The 17,060-nt window shown below is 40.0% G+C and overlaps 3 protein-coding genes across 9 annotated transcripts in view; 1 reads left to right on the top strand and 2 right to left on the bottom strand.

The window, feature by feature from the left end:
• Nucleotides 1-284, bottom strand: part of L2HGDH (L-2-hydroxyglutarate dehydrogenase) — a 40,981-nt gene extending 40,697 nt beyond the window's left edge. Inside the window, exon 1 of the mRNA XM_047079700.1 lies at nucleotides 103-284. Within this exon, the coding sequence (XP_046935656.1) occupies nucleotides 103-242 (140 nt within the window). The 5' untranslated portion in view covers nucleotides 243-284. The remainder of the gene's footprint in view (nucleotides 1-102) is intronic.
• Nucleotides 285-441: 157 nt separating this feature from the next.
• Nucleotides 442-16,567, top strand: DMAC2L (distal membrane arm assembly component 2 like). Of its 5 annotated transcripts, none has more exons than XM_047079696.1 (6): nucleotides 442-484; nucleotides 6,876-6,987; nucleotides 8,098-8,306; nucleotides 8,879-9,050; nucleotides 10,105-10,215; nucleotides 13,120-13,620. In XM_047079696.1, exons 2-6 carry the CDS (start codon nucleotides 6,881-6,883, stop codon nucleotides 13,202-13,204), a joined length of 684 nt encoding a protein of 227 aa, XP_046935652.1. In that variant the 5' UTR covers nucleotides 442-484; nucleotides 6,876-6,880; the 3' UTR covers nucleotides 13,205-13,620. The 5 variants fall into 5 exon arrangements, with proteins under 5 accessions (XP_046935652.1, XP_046935653.1, XP_046935651.1 ...); XM_047079697.1 differs by lacking the exon at nucleotides 442-484 and adding an exon at nucleotides 493-578; XM_047079695.1 differs by lacking the exon at nucleotides 442-484 and adding an exon at nucleotides 3,597-3,759.
• Nucleotides 13,216-17,060, bottom strand: part of CDKL1 (cyclin dependent kinase like 1) — a 53,027-nt gene continuing 49,182 nt past the window's right edge. The window contains exons 8-9 of one of the 3 annotated variants that reach the window (XM_047079692.1): nucleotides 15,716-15,906; nucleotides 13,216-13,402 (exon numbers count right to left, since the gene is read on the bottom strand). In XM_047079692.1, coding sequence (XP_046935648.1) covers nucleotides 13,294-13,402; nucleotides 15,716-15,906 — 300 coding nt within the window. In that variant the 3' untranslated portion in view covers nucleotides 13,216-13,293. The remainder of the gene's footprint in view (nucleotides 13,403-15,715; nucleotides 15,907-17,060) is intronic. The other 2 variants (XM_047079693.1, XM_047079694.1) reach the window with 2 other exon arrangements.

Here is a 17,060-nt window from a genome sequence, read left to right as displayed (position 1 = left end):
ACGCCCGGGGCAGGGAAGTAGAGTAGGGGCAGAGGTCCAGCAAGAGGCACCTCCGAGAGAAGCGGTCGCACAGGCGGCGAGGGCAGGCCAGCGGCTACTCACCGGGTGCTAGCTGGGCGGCCACCTTGGCACAGCGGCCAGGACCTCCCCGGCGCCGGCCGGCCTGCGGAGGAGAACCCCCCGGGGAAACCTCCGAGGGCCGGGCCGCAGGCACCGCGGATACAGCGCAGTGCGGGGACCATCGCCTGCGCCCCTCCCCCGTCCTCCCTCAGCCCCCAGAGGTGGTCCCTCGAGCGGGACGCTGCGGGACTCTCGGCGCTGTCTAATCCCGCCTCCCACTCAGGGGCCAATGGAGCACGTGTCTTCGCCCCACGTGGGAGCGACGCCAGTAGCCAATGGACGCGCACGGCGGAGGGCGAAGGGCAGGCCGGCGGCGCCGTAGACGCGGGGCGCGCTCGCTCGCTCCCTCCCTTCCTCCAATGCCGTGAGTAGAGGAGCTAGGCCCCGCGCGAGGCGGGAGTAGGGTGGTGGTTACGCTCTGCCCTTTTCCTTCTCGCACTGCGGGGCTCTCTGAAAAGGTATCCCGCCGAGCCGCGCGTCCTGTCATCTCAGGCCCTGAGTCCTCGGGGCCTTGGGAGCGAGTGCGGGCGTGACTGGGGTGAAAGCTCTCATTTGGGCGGGCCCAGCGGCCTCCCTGTCTCCGGCTGGGCCCCTGTGTGCGGGAGGCCCATTGCTGGCCACCCGCAGGCGAATTGCCCACTGAGGGGCGCTGCCCGTCCGGCCCTAGCTCTCGCTCGGGACGGAGGCCTTGTCGCGGCAACGCCTGGTAGCCTGCAGTCTTCTGGACTTCTTTTTGTAGGGCTCCTGACGGTGTCGTTTCTTGGTGTTGTAAATATCGAGCGCCTAGAAGAACCAGATGGCTCTGTCTCTGCCATCATTAGGCAGTCTGTTTCCTTGTCTTAAATCCTGGGTGAAGATACAGATTTAAATCCACTGTGCGGACCTGGGAATACGGGGCTCTTCCGTACAGGTCTCTTCACCCCGTGTCCTTATCTGTAAAGTGAAGGAGGTGGGCTATGGAATCCCTAAGCGACCTTCCGACTGAAGTTTTGTGATTCGCCCTCACCGTGGCCGTTTAACGCCTGTGCTCAGTGCTTATCGGCAGTTTTTCATTTTTAGGGTCAGGACAGCTGAACAGAACAAAATTAGAATGTTAAAAACTTTATTGCTGGAAGGACTTTGATTTGGTTCCAACTGTTTAGTCCGGTGGCTTGGGGAAGTCACTTCGTCTCTGCCTCAGATCTCTTCTGTGAACTAGGAGTAATAGCTGTGTCTCTCACACAGGGCTGTTGTGTGCATTACATGAAATAAAGCCCAAGGGTGTTTAGCGGAGTGAAATACAGTTGACCCTTGAAGAGCACAGGTTTGAACAACTCCTGTCCACTTGGAGGCAGATGTTTTTCAGTAAATCCAGTACAGTACTCTAAATGTATTTTCCTTATGATTTTTTTTCTGTAGTTTATTATAAGAACATAGTGTATACTACATATAACATGCAAAATATGTGTTAATCACCTATGTTATTGGTAAGGCTTCTAATCAAACAGTAGGCTGTTAGTTAAATTTGAGGGGAGTCAAAAATCCTATGCAGACTTTCAACTGCCCTTAGCCCTTATGTTGTTGAAGGGTCAACTGCACTGGATAAATGACTTTTTATTATGTTCAAATGGTTTTACCTCCTGGACAGTTGAATGCCTTTGTTTGTGAAAACAACATAGAATGTTAACCTGCTTTTTCCATCACAAATGAAAAAATAATAATAATGAGATGGTTATTCCTTAAATTCAATTTTTTGTTTTGAGATAATTGTAGAGTCCCATACAGTTGTAAGGAACAATAGCGATCCTGTGTACCTTTTACCCCTTCTCCCCCCATGAAAACATCTTGCAAATCTGTAGGACAGTGTCATAACCAGGAAATTGACATTGACATAATCCGTTGATCTTACTCAGATTTCCCTAGCTTTACATTTGTGTGTCTATTTAGTTCTGTTTAGTTTTTATCATATGTGTAGATTGTTGTGTCACCACCATAGTCCAGCTACAACACAGTTCAGTCACCACAAGGGATCTACGGGTACCCTTTTATAACTTCACTCCTTCGGGGCACCCCTTCCCCAATCTGTAATTTTTTGGAATTAGCTATTTTTTACTTAGTGTAATCCCTTGGGATCGTTGTATGTATGAAAGGTTCATTCCTTCTTATTGGGGAGTAGTATTTCATGATATGGGTATACCACAATAGGTTTAACCGTTCACCCGTTGAAACACATCTGAGTTCTAATTAGCTATTTGGAATAAAGCTGCTATGAACATTAATGTGCTGCTTTTTGTGTGAACCTGTTTTTGTTTCTCTGGGATAAATGCCTAAGAGTCCAATTTCTGGGTCATATAAACAAATGTTTAGTGTCGTAAAAAACAGGCAAACTGTTTCCAAAATGGCTGTACCAGGGCACCTGTGTGGCTCAGTCAGTTGATCGTCCCGCTCTTGGTTTTGGCTCAAGTCATGATCCCAGGTTTGTGGGATAGAGCCCTGCATCAGCCACCACGCTGAGCATGGAGCCTGCTTAAGATTCTCTTTCTCTTCCCTCTGCCCCTCTCCCCCAGTCCCTCGGTCTCTCTCTAAAATAAAAAACAAAAAACAAAGTGGCTGTTCCTTTATACATTCCCACCAGCAATGTTTTGAGTGATCTGGTTCTTATCACCAGCAATTGGTGTTGTCACTGTTTTTAATTTTTGCCATTCTGATAGGTGTTTAGTGGAGATGGTTATTTTTTAGTTTGCACTGGAGGTAGTGGATTTTTATTACTAGGTTGAATACAGAATTACACATGTTTATGGTCAACTTTCATGGGATGCTTGAGCCCAAAGTAGTGACTTGTTTACCATGTAATTTTGAGTACATGCTTCTTTGTTTAGCAAGATGAAAGAACTCACAATACATCTGCTCTTTGTATAACTTTTTTTTCTGCTTACCTTCCCCTAGGTTTGACTGTACCTTAATTTGTTTCAGTTAAGTAATTTCAAGTCAAGAGCTTACCTTCCATTCATACACCCTGTAATGTCTTGGGTGTGACATTTTGTATTCATGACACCACCCTCAGCTGAGAGTTCAAGTTCATCTTCCATCTATGTCAGAACGAATAAGACATTACTTCACTGGATCCCATGTGATGTTGGCCGAGGAATGGCTTTGGGGAACTTTGCTTCCAATTCCTAATGAATTTTTCTCTTCCTTTTCACTAGACTCTATACACCTCAGGAATAAGAGTTGGCATCAATATTGGGTGATTTGCAGTGAGGTGGGGTTGTAATTTGGGGGAAAATCTCCCCAAATCTGCCCCTTCACATTTTTATCACCCTCAAGAAATAGTTCTTTAGTTCAGTCTTTTGGGCCACTTAGTTAGCCATCGCTTTGGATAGCCCACCTAAGTAAAAACAAAACTTCCACTGTTATTTTTATTAAAAATTTTTTTTTTAATTTTAGGTAGGCTCCATGCCCAATGTGGGACTTGACTGAACTCACAACCCTGAGATCGAGAGTTGCATGTTCTACAAACTGAACCAGCCAAGCACCCCAGAACTTCCACTTTAAAAAAAAACTTACTTTTCTTATGCAAACAGGGGAACCCTCAACCAAACTTACTCAGAAACATTTTGTGTGCATCCTATTTTGAATCAAACAGAGATCTAGCCTTCTGTAAGTAACAAGCATAATTGCAATTTTTAGAAACATGTGCTTTCAGCCAGGTTATGAGAGTAAGAAGGAGCTTTTTTAAATGATTTTTTAATTTCTGAATTATTTATTGAAGCAATAATTTAGTAGTGGCTATTTTTTTTTTTTTAGCTTGCTGTTAACTGGTTTGTTTTTTTCCCCCAATCATTAGAGCTAAATTCACCAACTCACCACTAGAGGTCTCCTCTTTCCCTATAGAAAACATTTCCGGAAGTAACTGCTTGAATTCTAAAATCAGCAGGGGTGCAGTTGAGAATGTAAAACCCTACCAATTTATTATTTTTTTTTACCTTTATTGCCAAGTAAAATTTTTATATTCATGTTTAAAGTATTTTAAGTATAATAATCTAGTATTTTTAGAGATCCTAGCTGGAGTAAATTTAGCCTCTCCTTTAAACTGAATTGTAAGGTGAACCAAAATGAATCAAGTGAAGGTACTCAGTTTTCACAGACTACTCTAATTTACTTAATGACAGTCTCTCTGGTTTGCCTTTCTCTATGGAAATATATCAACCATTGAAGACCACTAATTAGTAAATATCCATTAAACTCTTGCATTTGGTGGATGGGAATGTGCTAGGTGCTAAGAAAAATGGAAATGAATAAGATGTAATCCTTGCTCTCCTTTTTCCTCTGCACACTTTTCTTTTTGTCTGCCTAACTAGAAACTCTTAATTATCCTTTAAGACCCTCTCAAAAGACACCTCTAGTGTGAAGCCTTCCCTTCCCTCCCTCCTCTTGTGTTTCACAGAACTTGTTAAGACCTCTGTTTAGACATATTGCATGCTATTTATTTGTTTTTATGTTGTCTGTCTTCATTAGAGTATATATTCTATGAGGACAAAGAACCTTGTCTTTCTCTGTCTCTCCTTTGTTGTTTTTTAATCTTACCATTGTATCTCTGGCACTAAGTATAGCAGATATTCAATAAATACTTACTGAGTGAATGAATGAATGGATGGGTAGAGATGGCATTTGAATCAGGTCTTGAGGCTGGGTAAGATTTCCACAGACAGGATGGGGATGGAGATCGGGGAGGGACAGGAAATAGGACAGCCTAAGTTGAAGCTGAAAAGTCCAGATAAATGAGATTGGCAGCCAGTTGAGTTATCAGAGGTGGGCACAGGTGGAGAGAGCTTTAACAAAAAGTTGGAAAGGGCTGAGAATGAGATAGTGATAGCAGGTGGGAGGTTTGCAGTGATGAAGGCAGATGATGGTAGAAAAGAAATGAAGAATGGAGGTGATCCCGGGTTCTGTCCTCAGACCTCATCTCTCACTGTTCTATAGCCTCAACATCTGCAGTCACTTCTCAGCTCTAGGGTGGTTCCCACTCAGGCCTCTTTCTAGTCTTCTTATTCCCAAGTTCTAGTACCATCCATTGACTGAGGAAAAAGCTCTGGACTGGTAGGAGAGAGCACTAGGTTCAGGTCTCCGTGCTACCACCAATTAGCCATGAAACATTGAGTAAGTTCTTTTAAACATATGCAGTTATTAAATCTCCACCTTGTTCCAGAAGGGATTTAGGGTGTCAGCAAGTTACTTAACATGAGGGCCTGTTTCCTCATCTCTAAATGGTCTAGGTGGTCTAAGTTCATTCCAGTTCTCCCATTTTGTGAGTCACTCTAATAATTTGTTGGTTATCTCCACTTAGAAGTTCTGCTAACACTTCATAGTTAGGATATGAAAAACTGGGGATGGGGGTGGGAGAAACCTACAGCTGGTTCTCCTGACACTGATTTCTATTCATGGCATCACCATCCAACCAGTGACCCAAGACCAAAACTTAATGTCATCTTCAACTATTCTGGCCCTTGCCAGAACATCTCACTGAGATGTGGAATCCACTCTGTAATGTCATTCCCATTCTTTCCCCATTTGGTCCTTTCCCATGGCTATGTGTAGTTGAAGCCCTTGTTAGCTGTTTCTTTGTTTTTTTCTATTGACCCTCAGTCTTAATGCTGTTGTCCAAATAACATTCTGAAGCATAGCTCTAACATGCCAGTGCTCTTTGCTAAAACCTCAGTGACTCCCAACTGCCTGTGGAAGATAATCCAAATTCCCTGGCTGATCAGGCGAGACCCTTCCTGATGTGACTGTGTAAACTGTCTGCCTCCTCTTCTCATGATCCCCATGTGCTAACCAAACTGAGCTACAGCATGCCTTAAATATTTCTGCCTCAGCTAATCACCTGACATACCTTCTCCTGGCATTTTGCCGGTTGAAATCCTGGTCTATCCTTATTTTACCTCTTTAAGGAACTTTTCAGGTTCTATCATTTATTTTAACGACTTGATAACTTGTTTTAGCTCACTTCACCCCACAGTAAGTTTTCAGCAATCCAAAGGCAGAAACCACACTTCATTTTTCTTTGTTTTCCTCTGACTTAGCACACTCCTAGAGAAACTTGAACTGAATTAAATCAGATTGAGACTCAGTTCAGAAATCACTTTCTCAACTCATGCTCATAGATTTTTACAGGTGGAAATCACCTGAGCAAATCATCTGATTTTACAAGTGAGAAAAACAAGGGTCACAGAGGTGAAGTTACTTGCCCAGTCTGTCCTAGCTGCCCTTGCCTTTGTTTGCACTATTCTGGTGATACTACTTGCAACCTTGTCTTAGAAAGGTCTGTTTTCACGTCGCCTCTCCCTTCCTGAATATAAGCGTCTTAACCTCAACACATTGCTCCCTAGGTGATTTTAGTTTGTCATTTTGATACTGGAAATGTAGATTGGGAGTAGCTGGTTTCAGCAAATGTGTAGGTGGACTGCCTGAATGGTCATCAGGTGGCGACACTGCAGGCAGACTCCAACCCAAAGTTGAAGAATGAAACTTAATATCAAGGCTGGAAGGAACCTTCCAGACCATCCAGTCCAGCCTCTCTATTGTTTTTTTTTTGCAGCAAAGAAACCAGGAAACAGAGACAGGAGTGACTTGTTCAATAACTTTGAGTGGCAAATGACTCATCAACTTCATTGGCACAAGAGCATTGACTTTGAAGTTGTAAAGCAAGTTACTGTGTGTTTGGGACTCTGATTGCCAGCTGATAACCTAATACGAATACTGTTTTGTGTGTCTAGGTCAAATGATGCTGTTTGGAAAAATTTCCCAGCAGTTGTGTGGCTTAAAGAAATTCCCATGGTCATGTGACTGCAGATACTTCTGGGGCTGGTTGAATGCAGTGTTTAATAAGTAAGTTACTCTAAGGTGAAGAAACATGGTAATTATTATAGCTGATGAGTTTCCAGTAGCTAATTTGGTTATTTCTTGTATGTCAAATATCTTTTTTTTTTGTACAGTATGTGCAATATGATCCTAATTTTGTTTAATAACAAAACATACATACAAACATTGAATAAAGACCAGAAAATATTAACATTACTAATATAAAATATTAACTAATTGGGTCCCAGTCAAGATTTCAGTCATTTTTGTTATTTGTCCTTTCCATACCATTCAAGTTTTCTAAAATGAAAGGGATCTTACAGGATGTAGTTAGCCTTTTAAATAGTACCATGGGGACTCAAGTTTTTTAAAAAGTGGGTGGCATGCTTTGAAATATCATTTTGAGGGGTGCCTGAGTGGCTCAGTCAGCTAAGCGTCTGACTCTTGATATCAGCTCAGGTCATGATCTCATTGTTTGTGAGTTCAAGCCTGTGTCGGGCTCCACTGTCAGTGTGGAGCCTGCTTGGGATTCTGTCTCTCCCTTGCTCTCTGTCCCTACCCCACTTGCTCTCTCTTTCTCTCTCTCTCCCTGTATTAAAATAAACATTTAAAGATTTAAAAAAATGAAATATCATTTTGAAACTAATGAAACTCATCTGCTTGTTGCTTAATACAGCTTTAATACCACCAACTAGCGAGAAAGGCAAATGTAAAAATTAAATAATTAAAAATTAATGACATTAATTTGAACAGATTTGAAATTATTCCATTTTATCTTTTACCATTAAAAAAAAAAAACAATAACCCAGTATAGTCGTTCATTCAACACGTAGTTACCGAGTACCTCCTGGTGTCAAGCACTGTGCTACATGTGAATCAATGAAGGTACATGTCTGCCTGATAAACTCATATACAAACAATAGGCCTAGACAGAGTTCACTTGGGAACAAAAGAAAAACAAAAAAGGGAGCCGGAAGAGCCCTCATGTTTTGTTACATGACTCTCACGAGTATACTTCCCTCCCTCTCAGTCATTTGAAAGGAAAAGTTGTTGCTGTACTGTATTTATGTTGACGGACTGCTATTAAGCAGCTAGCAATTATACTAAAAACGAACTATTTTTGTTCTTTGCCGACAGAGTGGATTATGAACGCATCAGGGATGTGGGACCCGATAGGGCAGCATCGGAGTGGCTGCTGCGCTGTGGGGCCATGGTGCGCTACCACGGCCAGGAGAGGTGGCAGAAGGACTACAACCACCTCCCCACAGGACCTCTGGACAAGTACAAGATTCAGGCAATTGATGCCACCGACTCTTGTATCATGAGCATTGGATTTGATTACATGGGTAACTACCCTGTCATTTGCTTATGGGAAACGGAGGTGCTTTGCAGTGACATTTTGTTGCAGTTGATTCACTGTTGCAGTCAGAGGTGTGTCCTTTTTTGCCCTTGTCAGTACAATCCAGCTTGTTTTTTCCTGTGTATGATTTTTTTTTAATTAAATAGATATTACAAACACCTTCCTCTCCTTTCTCCTTCCACTAAGCTTATCTCTACATGCCTTTATTTTGTGCTTATTGGTTTAAAATTCAAGGCCTGGTTTATCAAACTGTCAAATTTCTGTCATTTGAGAAACCCTCAATAATGTGAGAATAATTGTACACATACAGCTTTTGCTGGTGTGGGCCCTTCTTTCCTCCAGTACATGGGCATCTGATTACAGAATGGACCTATATTATATAGTGAATAGTTTGTATGGTTAATAGGGTGACTAATCATCCAAGTTTTCCTGGGGACTGAGAGGTTTCTGAGGACATAGGATTTCCAATCCTAAAACCAGAATAGTCCTAGGCAAACTAGGATAGTTGGTTATCTTAATGGTAAAGCAGATTCTTAAAATGTATCTTTTATCTCCTAGAGGGCCTACAGCATGTTGAAAAAATAAGGCTATGCAAGTGTCATTATATCGAGGATGACTGTTTGGAGAAACTTGGTAAACTTGAAAATTTACAAAAGAGCGTATTGGAAATGGAAATAATTTCATGTGGGAATGTCACAGACAAAGGCATCATTGCTTTATATCACTTAAGGTAGGTGGTCAGTGCCAAAATGGAAACTTGATAATGTTAAAAGTGAATAATTAGAATTTAAATTTTAAAAAACTTTAAGTAAACTCTACCCACAACATGGGGCTCCAACTCACAACCCCAAGGTCAAGAGTTGCATGCTCTACCAACTGAGCCAGACAGGTTCCCTGAATAATTAGAATTTAAAACAATTAAGAGGTGGAGGCTTTTTTTTAAATTCAGAAAAATATAAGAAAATGACTTAACTTTCTTCCAAAATAAAACAGTTAAAATTATCAACCTTAATACATTGTTTTATTGCATTTTTAAAGGGGCATCTTCTTTAAAAAGTAAATGTACATCAAGCATCTAGCATGGTGACTGCTACAATAGGCCATCAATGGGCATTTGCCATTATCCTTCCTGTCCATCTTTTGAAGAATTTTTCCTGATGTTCTGACAATAACCTCAGTATCACAGACAGTTTGAGAAATTTTAAGTTAATTTTTTTTAGTAATCTCTGTACCCACCCTGAGGCTCAAACCCACGACCCCAAGATCAAGAGTCTCAACGCTCTACTGACTGAGTCAGCCAGGTTCCCCCACCCCCACTTTTAAGTTTATTTTTTTTTTTAGTAGAGAAATTTTAAGCATCAGAACCAAAAGTAGTAGACTGTCTCTTATATTAGTTGAAGGTTTGAAGCTTCATCTTTTAATGAAGTTCTTTTAAGAACTTTCCCATTTTTTTTTCTTTTCTGGATTAAGATTCATATTTAGTGTTTCACATGCAAAGGAGTTCTATGGCATAATACATACACTGTATTTGGAAAGATCCAGCTAGAATTACTGATATAATTCAGAACAACTCAACTTTCCAAAGTCTGGCTTAGCTCCTAGAATGAATTTCATTTAAAATAGCACTCTTAACACTACTGTTCTAAAAGTCATTTTTAAAGTATAGTGTAATATAAACACATTCTATGTGCAGTGTTTTTTAGGCCAGTGAATACAGTTTATTGTTCATGCTATAAGAGTAAAGGCAAAACCAAAGTAGCTTTTTTTTCCTTCTCTTTTTGCAGAAACCTGAAATATTTATTGTTAAGTGATCTTCCTGGAGTAAGAGAAAAAGAAAACCTTATCCGAGCCTTTAAGACAGCACTGCCTTCTCTGGAACTAAAATTAGACTTGAAGTAAAATAATCATATTTAAGAAGTATTGTATTTCAATATAAAGTATCATTTGAAATTGTTGATCCTAAACATCATAAATATTATATAATAATCAACAGACCCTAAGGATATTCAGTCATGACATTTTAGAAGCAGAGTCCATCATGTAGAAAATATTCAGACATGACTCACTGAAGTTAGTAAGTTGGAAGTAAAAATATATGTACATTAAATCCTTTTAGGAAAAATGGAAACAAGGTAGCAGTTTAATTCTAATATGTTCCTCATTTTATATAGAAATCTGTACAGTATGTAGATACTGACAGAGTTCTTTAAAGTGATTTAAATGTGCAACACAGATATTCTTTATTGTATTTTATCAGTAATTTATGTTAATGTTACATTTTACTTTAAAGCTATTGAAGCATGTTACTATAAATGTATAGTTATGAAAAACTGAAAGCTAAGTTTCAGATTCATTGATGAATTATGAAAGGCAGTCATTGGTTGTTGAGGCATCCATATTGCTTCCCAGGATTTGCATTCATTTCTCATGACCCTACATTCCTTTGTTCTTTATAACCTACACCTTTCTCTGAATGAATAGTTTCTGGCTAATTTGTCTATTTTGTAAGCTTAGTCGGGTGTTTTATTAAAACTAGACATAAATATTTGGCTGAATTCAAATAGTTTTGCAACTGCAGTAGAACAAAGGAAATAATCATGAAGACCATACTTTTTGCTTAAATTAAAATACTGCTTTAAACCAAAAATTTTGACATGCCAACTAGAAACTAATTTAAATTTCCCCATATATGTTGGGTACTGCTTCCTATGACTTCAAGGGACATCAAAAAGAAGTATAAACACAAAATTCAATTTATATCTAGAAAGCAGTGATAAAGAATATCACAAATAGGTAAAAACAGATCTTTAATTTTACCTGTTGAAATGGCCCTGGTTCTATTATTGTTAATTATAGGCCAACTTGTCTGTAGATTTCTGTATGTCTGGTTCTTGAACATAAACTATACGGTCTTGAATAGAACCTTAGCTGGAAATAATTTTAAAATAAACACTGTATGATGCAGCATTGGGGTAGAAAAAGTGGATTTTAATTGTGTTTAGAAACCAGCTTATGTAAATAGCACATACCACAAATGATATACTATTTACGAATAATTGCCACTGTCATTTACAAAATCAGAAAATAACAAATTAAAAAGACTAGGTTGTAAAACAGTCTTATGTGAAACAATAGTGACTCCATGCTGAATGAATGATTACAGATATGGTTGAATTAAGCATTAGTGCACATTTAGAACTCATTAGAAAAAAATGAATGCTTCCATCTCAGATTTGTTTGCTTATTGTGTGGTGAGGCAACTGATTCACCACAATTTAGTCTGCAAATACTTTTGTATTCTAAATGGTTCTGTATGAAACTACTGGATAAATTAGGCAGTTATAATCATCTGCCTCGTCAAGTACATTGTTTTGGGTTAAAAAGAAAAACACAAAATGTAAACTCTTCACAGAAGTGGGCTGTCCTTCTTTGCCATTTGAATCAAAGCCACATAAGAAGAATCAGATAATGCCGAGACTAGTATTTAACCCACTGTCAGCTCCTTGAAAGAAGCCACATACATCAGGAAGCCTTAGAATATCATTAACCTGGCTGGAGTGGCCAAAATTATTGAACAGATGCCTAAATTTGGTGAGTTACTTAGCAGTAAAGAATAAAGTCATATGCTGTCATGAAGGAAGTTACTATAGCAGTAAACTAGTAAGAGTACAGAAGAAATGTTCTAAAGATACCATAAAATACCACATCTAAAACTATGGCTGAGAATGACTAGGACACAGCAGCAGCCCATCAGCCAAAACTGGCAGTCAGCTATAAGAAACAGACGTGAGCTTCATTTTACCCTGTGTTCAGGGGACAGGAGTGATGAAGCTTTTTGAAGAGTGGTAGCCCGCGTCAAAGCTAATTATAGGTCATCATTTCAAGTCTCACAATACAAAGCTAGGAATCTTCAGTATCAATTTGGACTACTCTATTATTATTTTTATCAGTTCTTAGCATAGTATATGTATACACACACTTATATGTGTACAGACACATATGCATATGTATACACATATACATACAGATAGCATAAAAAAGTATTTCAGGAAAAATAGGAGTTTACAACCTCAAGTCTTTCATGATCCAAGTAAAAACTCAAGCAATTTCTTCCAAATCCCAGATTACTGTAGATAGTCCTGCCCATTAATCTGTCTCCAAGTCTGAGGCTGAGCTGGAGAGAATGAAGAATAATTACTCTCAGGCTGATAGGCTCAGTTCCCAGGAAGCCTGTAGGGCTCGTTCTACCTCTTGATTGCCTTGGTCTGCCGCCAGCCTTCACACCACTGTTTGCATGGGGAATTGGGTAACCTGTGGATGGGTTATATAAACCCATCTTGCCTGCAAAAATGACTAAGATGCATCCTTTACTAAAGGTAAAGACCAAAGCATATGTAAGAAATGTCTAGAAATATCATTAAATTTGTAATTTTGTTATGATAATCCATGATTTTTAAAAATATTAAGCAACTCTTCAATATTCCAAAAATGTTTTAAAATAGGAAAATCAAGAAATAGAACAAGCAGGAAATGGGATTTTAAACATTTTGATTTCAGGAACTAAAAGGCAGGGGATAGGACTCCATGTGAAAGGGATACAAGAAATACGTATGGGTGTTTTGTAATCCATTTTTCTTGTTGCATATAGTACAGTTGAAGCATAAATCTTTATCACATCTCTAATCTTGCCAGATATATAGGCAGCAGCTACAATTTATATTTCTGTCAATAAACTCAGCTACTTAGATACAACAAAAATGCAAGTGAAAATCCAAACAAGTTTTTCCTTTCTGTTCTAGTCACCATCAGGAAGCATGGAACAAGGCTGCCTCTGTAATTCCCCTTCCGATTCTGCCAGCTGGCCTCCCCCAGGTTATTACTTAGGTTTTCTCCTGATGTTCTTAAAGCATTATGATTATTTTCAATCAAGTTTGTAAGTTCGGTTCCTTTTTCATCATCAATCTTCAAGCTCCTTAAATGTTTGGAAAACGGGAGTTGAGTTTCTTCAAGTTACAGTAGTACTTCTTATTATCCAAAGCTGGAAGGAAGCTGCTGCTAGTCAGCTGGGGTAGGTACTGCAGCTGAAAATACAAAACACAGGATCAGGTTCAACACCACACACTCTTTTTGTTATTGATAACATATCACAAAAGAGGTAAAGAAGTCCATTTTTCAGCATGGAAATCCTTTTTCTGCACAGAATCCCAGGTTCTGAGTGAAGACAAAATGTTTCAATTTGTTCTTTTTCCTTTTAAAGATTTCTTTAAAAAAATTTTTTTTAACATTTATTTATTATTGAGAGACAGAGACAGAGCATGAGCATGGGAGGGGCAGAGAGAGGGGGAGACACAGAATCCAAAACAGGCTCCAGACTCGGAGCTGTCAGCACAGAGCCCAACGCGGGGCTCAAACTCTTGGGCAGTGAGATCATGACCCGAGCTGAAGTCTATCTAACACTTAACCGACTGAGCCACCCAGGCGCCCCTAAAGATTTCTTTTATATTAAAAAGCAAAACATTGCACATTTGAGAAAGTTTAGAGAATATGAAAAAGAAGGAAAAATCTACATATTAACATTAGGAAAAAACCACATAGATTTACAGGAGTTAAGAGCTTGCTGGGACTTTTGGGATCATTTAAGCCAATGCATGATCTGAGAGCCAAGAAAACTGGTGTCTGGAGCACTTAAACAATTTGCCCCCTTACTCCTTAGTTAAAAAGGCAAAACTATTCCCTTCATGCTCCCAGAAAATGTTTGAATTTATTGTCAATGTCAAATGAAAGTAAGGAGAACATACAAAAAATAGATGAACTACATGGCCTTAGGTATCTGAACAGTGGTTACTTTTTTTTATGTCTATTTATTTATTTTGAGAGAGAGACAGAGAGACCATGGGTGAGCGGGGGAGGGGCAGAGAGAGAGGGAGAGAGAGAATCCTAAGCAGGCTACCTCGATGTCAGAACCTAACTCAGGGTTCAAACTCACGCACTGTGAGGTCATAACCGAGCTGAAATCGAGAGCAGGATGCTTAATGGACTGAGCCACCCAGGAGTCCCTGAACAGAGGTTACTTTTTAATACTTCAAACAGTTGAATCCTTCAGGGCCTATATGCAATACACTAATTAATTAGTGGGCTTCCCTATTCTTCCAAGTAAAAATATTTGCATCAAGACCCTCTACTCTTGAACACAGATTAACAGCAAGTGGTAACTCGGGGTGGGTGGGGGTGGGGAGTCTAATTCTGGCATGTTTTGCTACCTGGGTCATATATGACAATAAAATAAAGCTTTCTTAATTTTGTAACTCTGGTCTATCTTTGGACCCCGCAGTTCATGCTCTACCTGTTTCTAATGGGTTGTCCATCCCCTTCTCTCCTCCAAACCTCACATACACAACCCGGATGCCATTCAGCATGCTGGGCAGTGGGGTCTGCAAAGGGAAAGACTAAGGCATAATAATTTATAGATTAAGGGCTACCTAGGCAGATCCAGAAATGACCAGGAGTAGCCAGCTCATCTTAGTTGTGGTTCTAACCACAGTCCATCCTAAGTTACTACAGCTTTTGGCTTGTAACAGGCTTACACTTAAGGCAAGGCTATTTTGCCACTTTATACCAGTCTTTTTCTTCACAGGCTCCCTGTGTGCAGCTTGGATGCTGTTCTCTGGTTAAATCAGCTGTTCTGATATCACTGAGAGCACTCGGCACTGTATCTACCGGAGCCAACTCTGATGATTAAAGGAACAGAGGGGAGGGGCGCCTGGGTGGCGCAGTCGGTTAAGCGTCCGACTTCAGCCAGGTCATGATCTCGCGGTCAGTGAGTTCGAGCCCCGCGTCGGGCTCTGGGCTGACAGCTCGGAGCCTGGAGCCTGCTTCCGATTCTGTGTCTCCCTCTCTCTCTGACCCTCCCCCGTTCATGCTCTGTCTCTCTCTGTCCCAAAAATAAATAAACGTTGAAAAAAAAAAAAACAAAAAAACTAAATTTAAAGGAACAGAGGGGAAAACAGGTCCATTTTTGGATAAACCTGGAACGTCAATCAATACTGAAAGTAAACATGATGACAGAGAGCTGCCTGGGATAAATCTGACTTCATTCTCCAAAGCACAAAAAGCACGCTCAGCGGGGCTCACGCTCGTGTACCTGAGACCCATGCTCGTGCACAACAAAACCCCTCTGTGGCAGCAGGGAACTGCAGGGCAAGGACGCCTTCAGGATTCAGGGAGAAGGGGGTCCTTGGAGGCAGATGTCTCAGTGCCTTGGTTGACAGATCATATGCCCGTCACCGTGCTCTGCAAGGAAGGTGCTGGAGCTGCAAGCCGCTGTTACCGCCCCGAGAATAGATACAGACTCCCTGCACCAGGTGGCAGGCATGAGGTCATTGGAAACTACAACCCCGGGACACTTGTGTAAAGCAGTGCCCCATTTTTACCCCAGGCAGGTGCTTTCGGCTCTGTCTCAGCGTCTTCCTTATTGGTCTGTCACGCTCTTTTGCTGAATCCTCTGTTTCTCTGATGCTGTCAAAATACGGGTGCTGCAACAGCTGTTCACATGTCATTCTCTCAGCAGGATTCATGTGGAGACAGCCCTAAAAGAACAGACAAGTCTCCATTCTTCTTTAAAATTGTATTAACTTACTGAAATCAATTTTTTTTTCTTTGACAGATCAAACCCTTCATTCGGGAACAGGAAGGAGGAAAAGTAGGAGAAACACACCAAACATGCTTTTGGTTCCTTCCACAATTATTCCTAAATGGGTAACCACATAATAAGTAAATAGATAGGTTCTAGGAATAGTAACAAAAAAATCATTTTCTCCACCTTGCCCTGTTCTGGAGGCAGTTGGTACTCTGCCCTGAGGGAGTAAGATAGGATTTTTGAGTTTGTCTCAGTATCCAATGGGAATAATCCACATAACCAGTTTGGTCCTTTGTGTATACTTTGTGAAAATTTGGGTTTTTATTAAAAAAATTCATACCCACACATGGTAAAAATAAAATGTATACAAAACACAGCAAAGTCTCCTCACCACTCTAGTTCTTCCATTCCCCCTTCCAGATTCAGCTGTTCCTTTTTTTCTGGTATATTCTTCCAGAAATAGTCCATGCATTACAGTGTATATATGCATGCATGGAAGGAGAAGCATAGTATACATGCCCTTAGATTGCATCATTCTGAACTATTTGCTTTGCCATTAAGTAGGCCATAGGGTTCATACTTGAGTAGATGAAATCTCACAATTATATACCCCAAGGAACTGTCTCCGTTTTTTGTTTTTTTTTTTGTTTTTTTGGTTTTTTTTGGTTATATTACAAATGCATCAGTAAATGCATTAAATACTTTGAATGGGTAGGGCATGGACTATAACTTGAAAATGTTTTAGTTGGTACTCGATTTTACATAAGAGCTATAGATCTCTGAAAATGTATATACAAATCAAGTTTTAAAATCAAAACCTACTTCTGATATACTAGGGAGTTGACTATTTAAATGAATCCTATGGCCCAACATTTTTTGAAGAAAAGGATCCCTGCATAAAACAAGTACTATCCATCTGAAATTTCTGTAACTTAGATTTTATATACAGTATGTTGGGTTTAAAGTGACAAACACCTACAGATGTTTTCATTGTAACAATGTAAATAAAAATTCAACGTATTTATACTTCCCAAAGGAGAAGGAGAATTCTAAAAGGAACACTTTTCAATTCATGGATTGATATAAATCATTTAGACTCCCCAA

This window comes from Lynx rufus, unplaced genomic scaffold, assembly GCF_022079265.1.
Source record: "Lynx rufus isolate CCGP_SWC_20201006 ecotype Redwood Valley unplaced genomic scaffold, mLynRuf1.p SCAF_17, whole genome shotgun sequence".
In the NCBI taxonomy this organism is placed as follows: Eukaryota; Metazoa; Chordata; class Mammalia; order Carnivora; family Felidae; genus Lynx; species Lynx rufus.
Note: the sequence above shows the minus strand (reverse complement) of the source record. Positions and strands in the feature narration are given on the sequence as shown.

Excerpts from the sequence above, each read along its gene's own strand:
- DMAC2L (XM_047079696.1), top strand. The coding sequence starts at position 6,881 with ATGATGCTGTTTGGAAAAATTTCCCAGCAGTTGTGTGGCTTAAAGAAA. Across the intron at positions 6,988-8,097 it reads TTGAATGCAGTGTTTAATAA|AGTGGATTATGAACGCATCA; the intron begins GTAAGTTACTCT and ends CTTTGCCGACAG. Across the intron at positions 9,051-10,104 it reads ATTGCTTTATATCACTTAAG|AAACCTGAAATATTTATTGT; the intron begins GTAGGTGGTCAG and ends CTCTTTTTGCAG.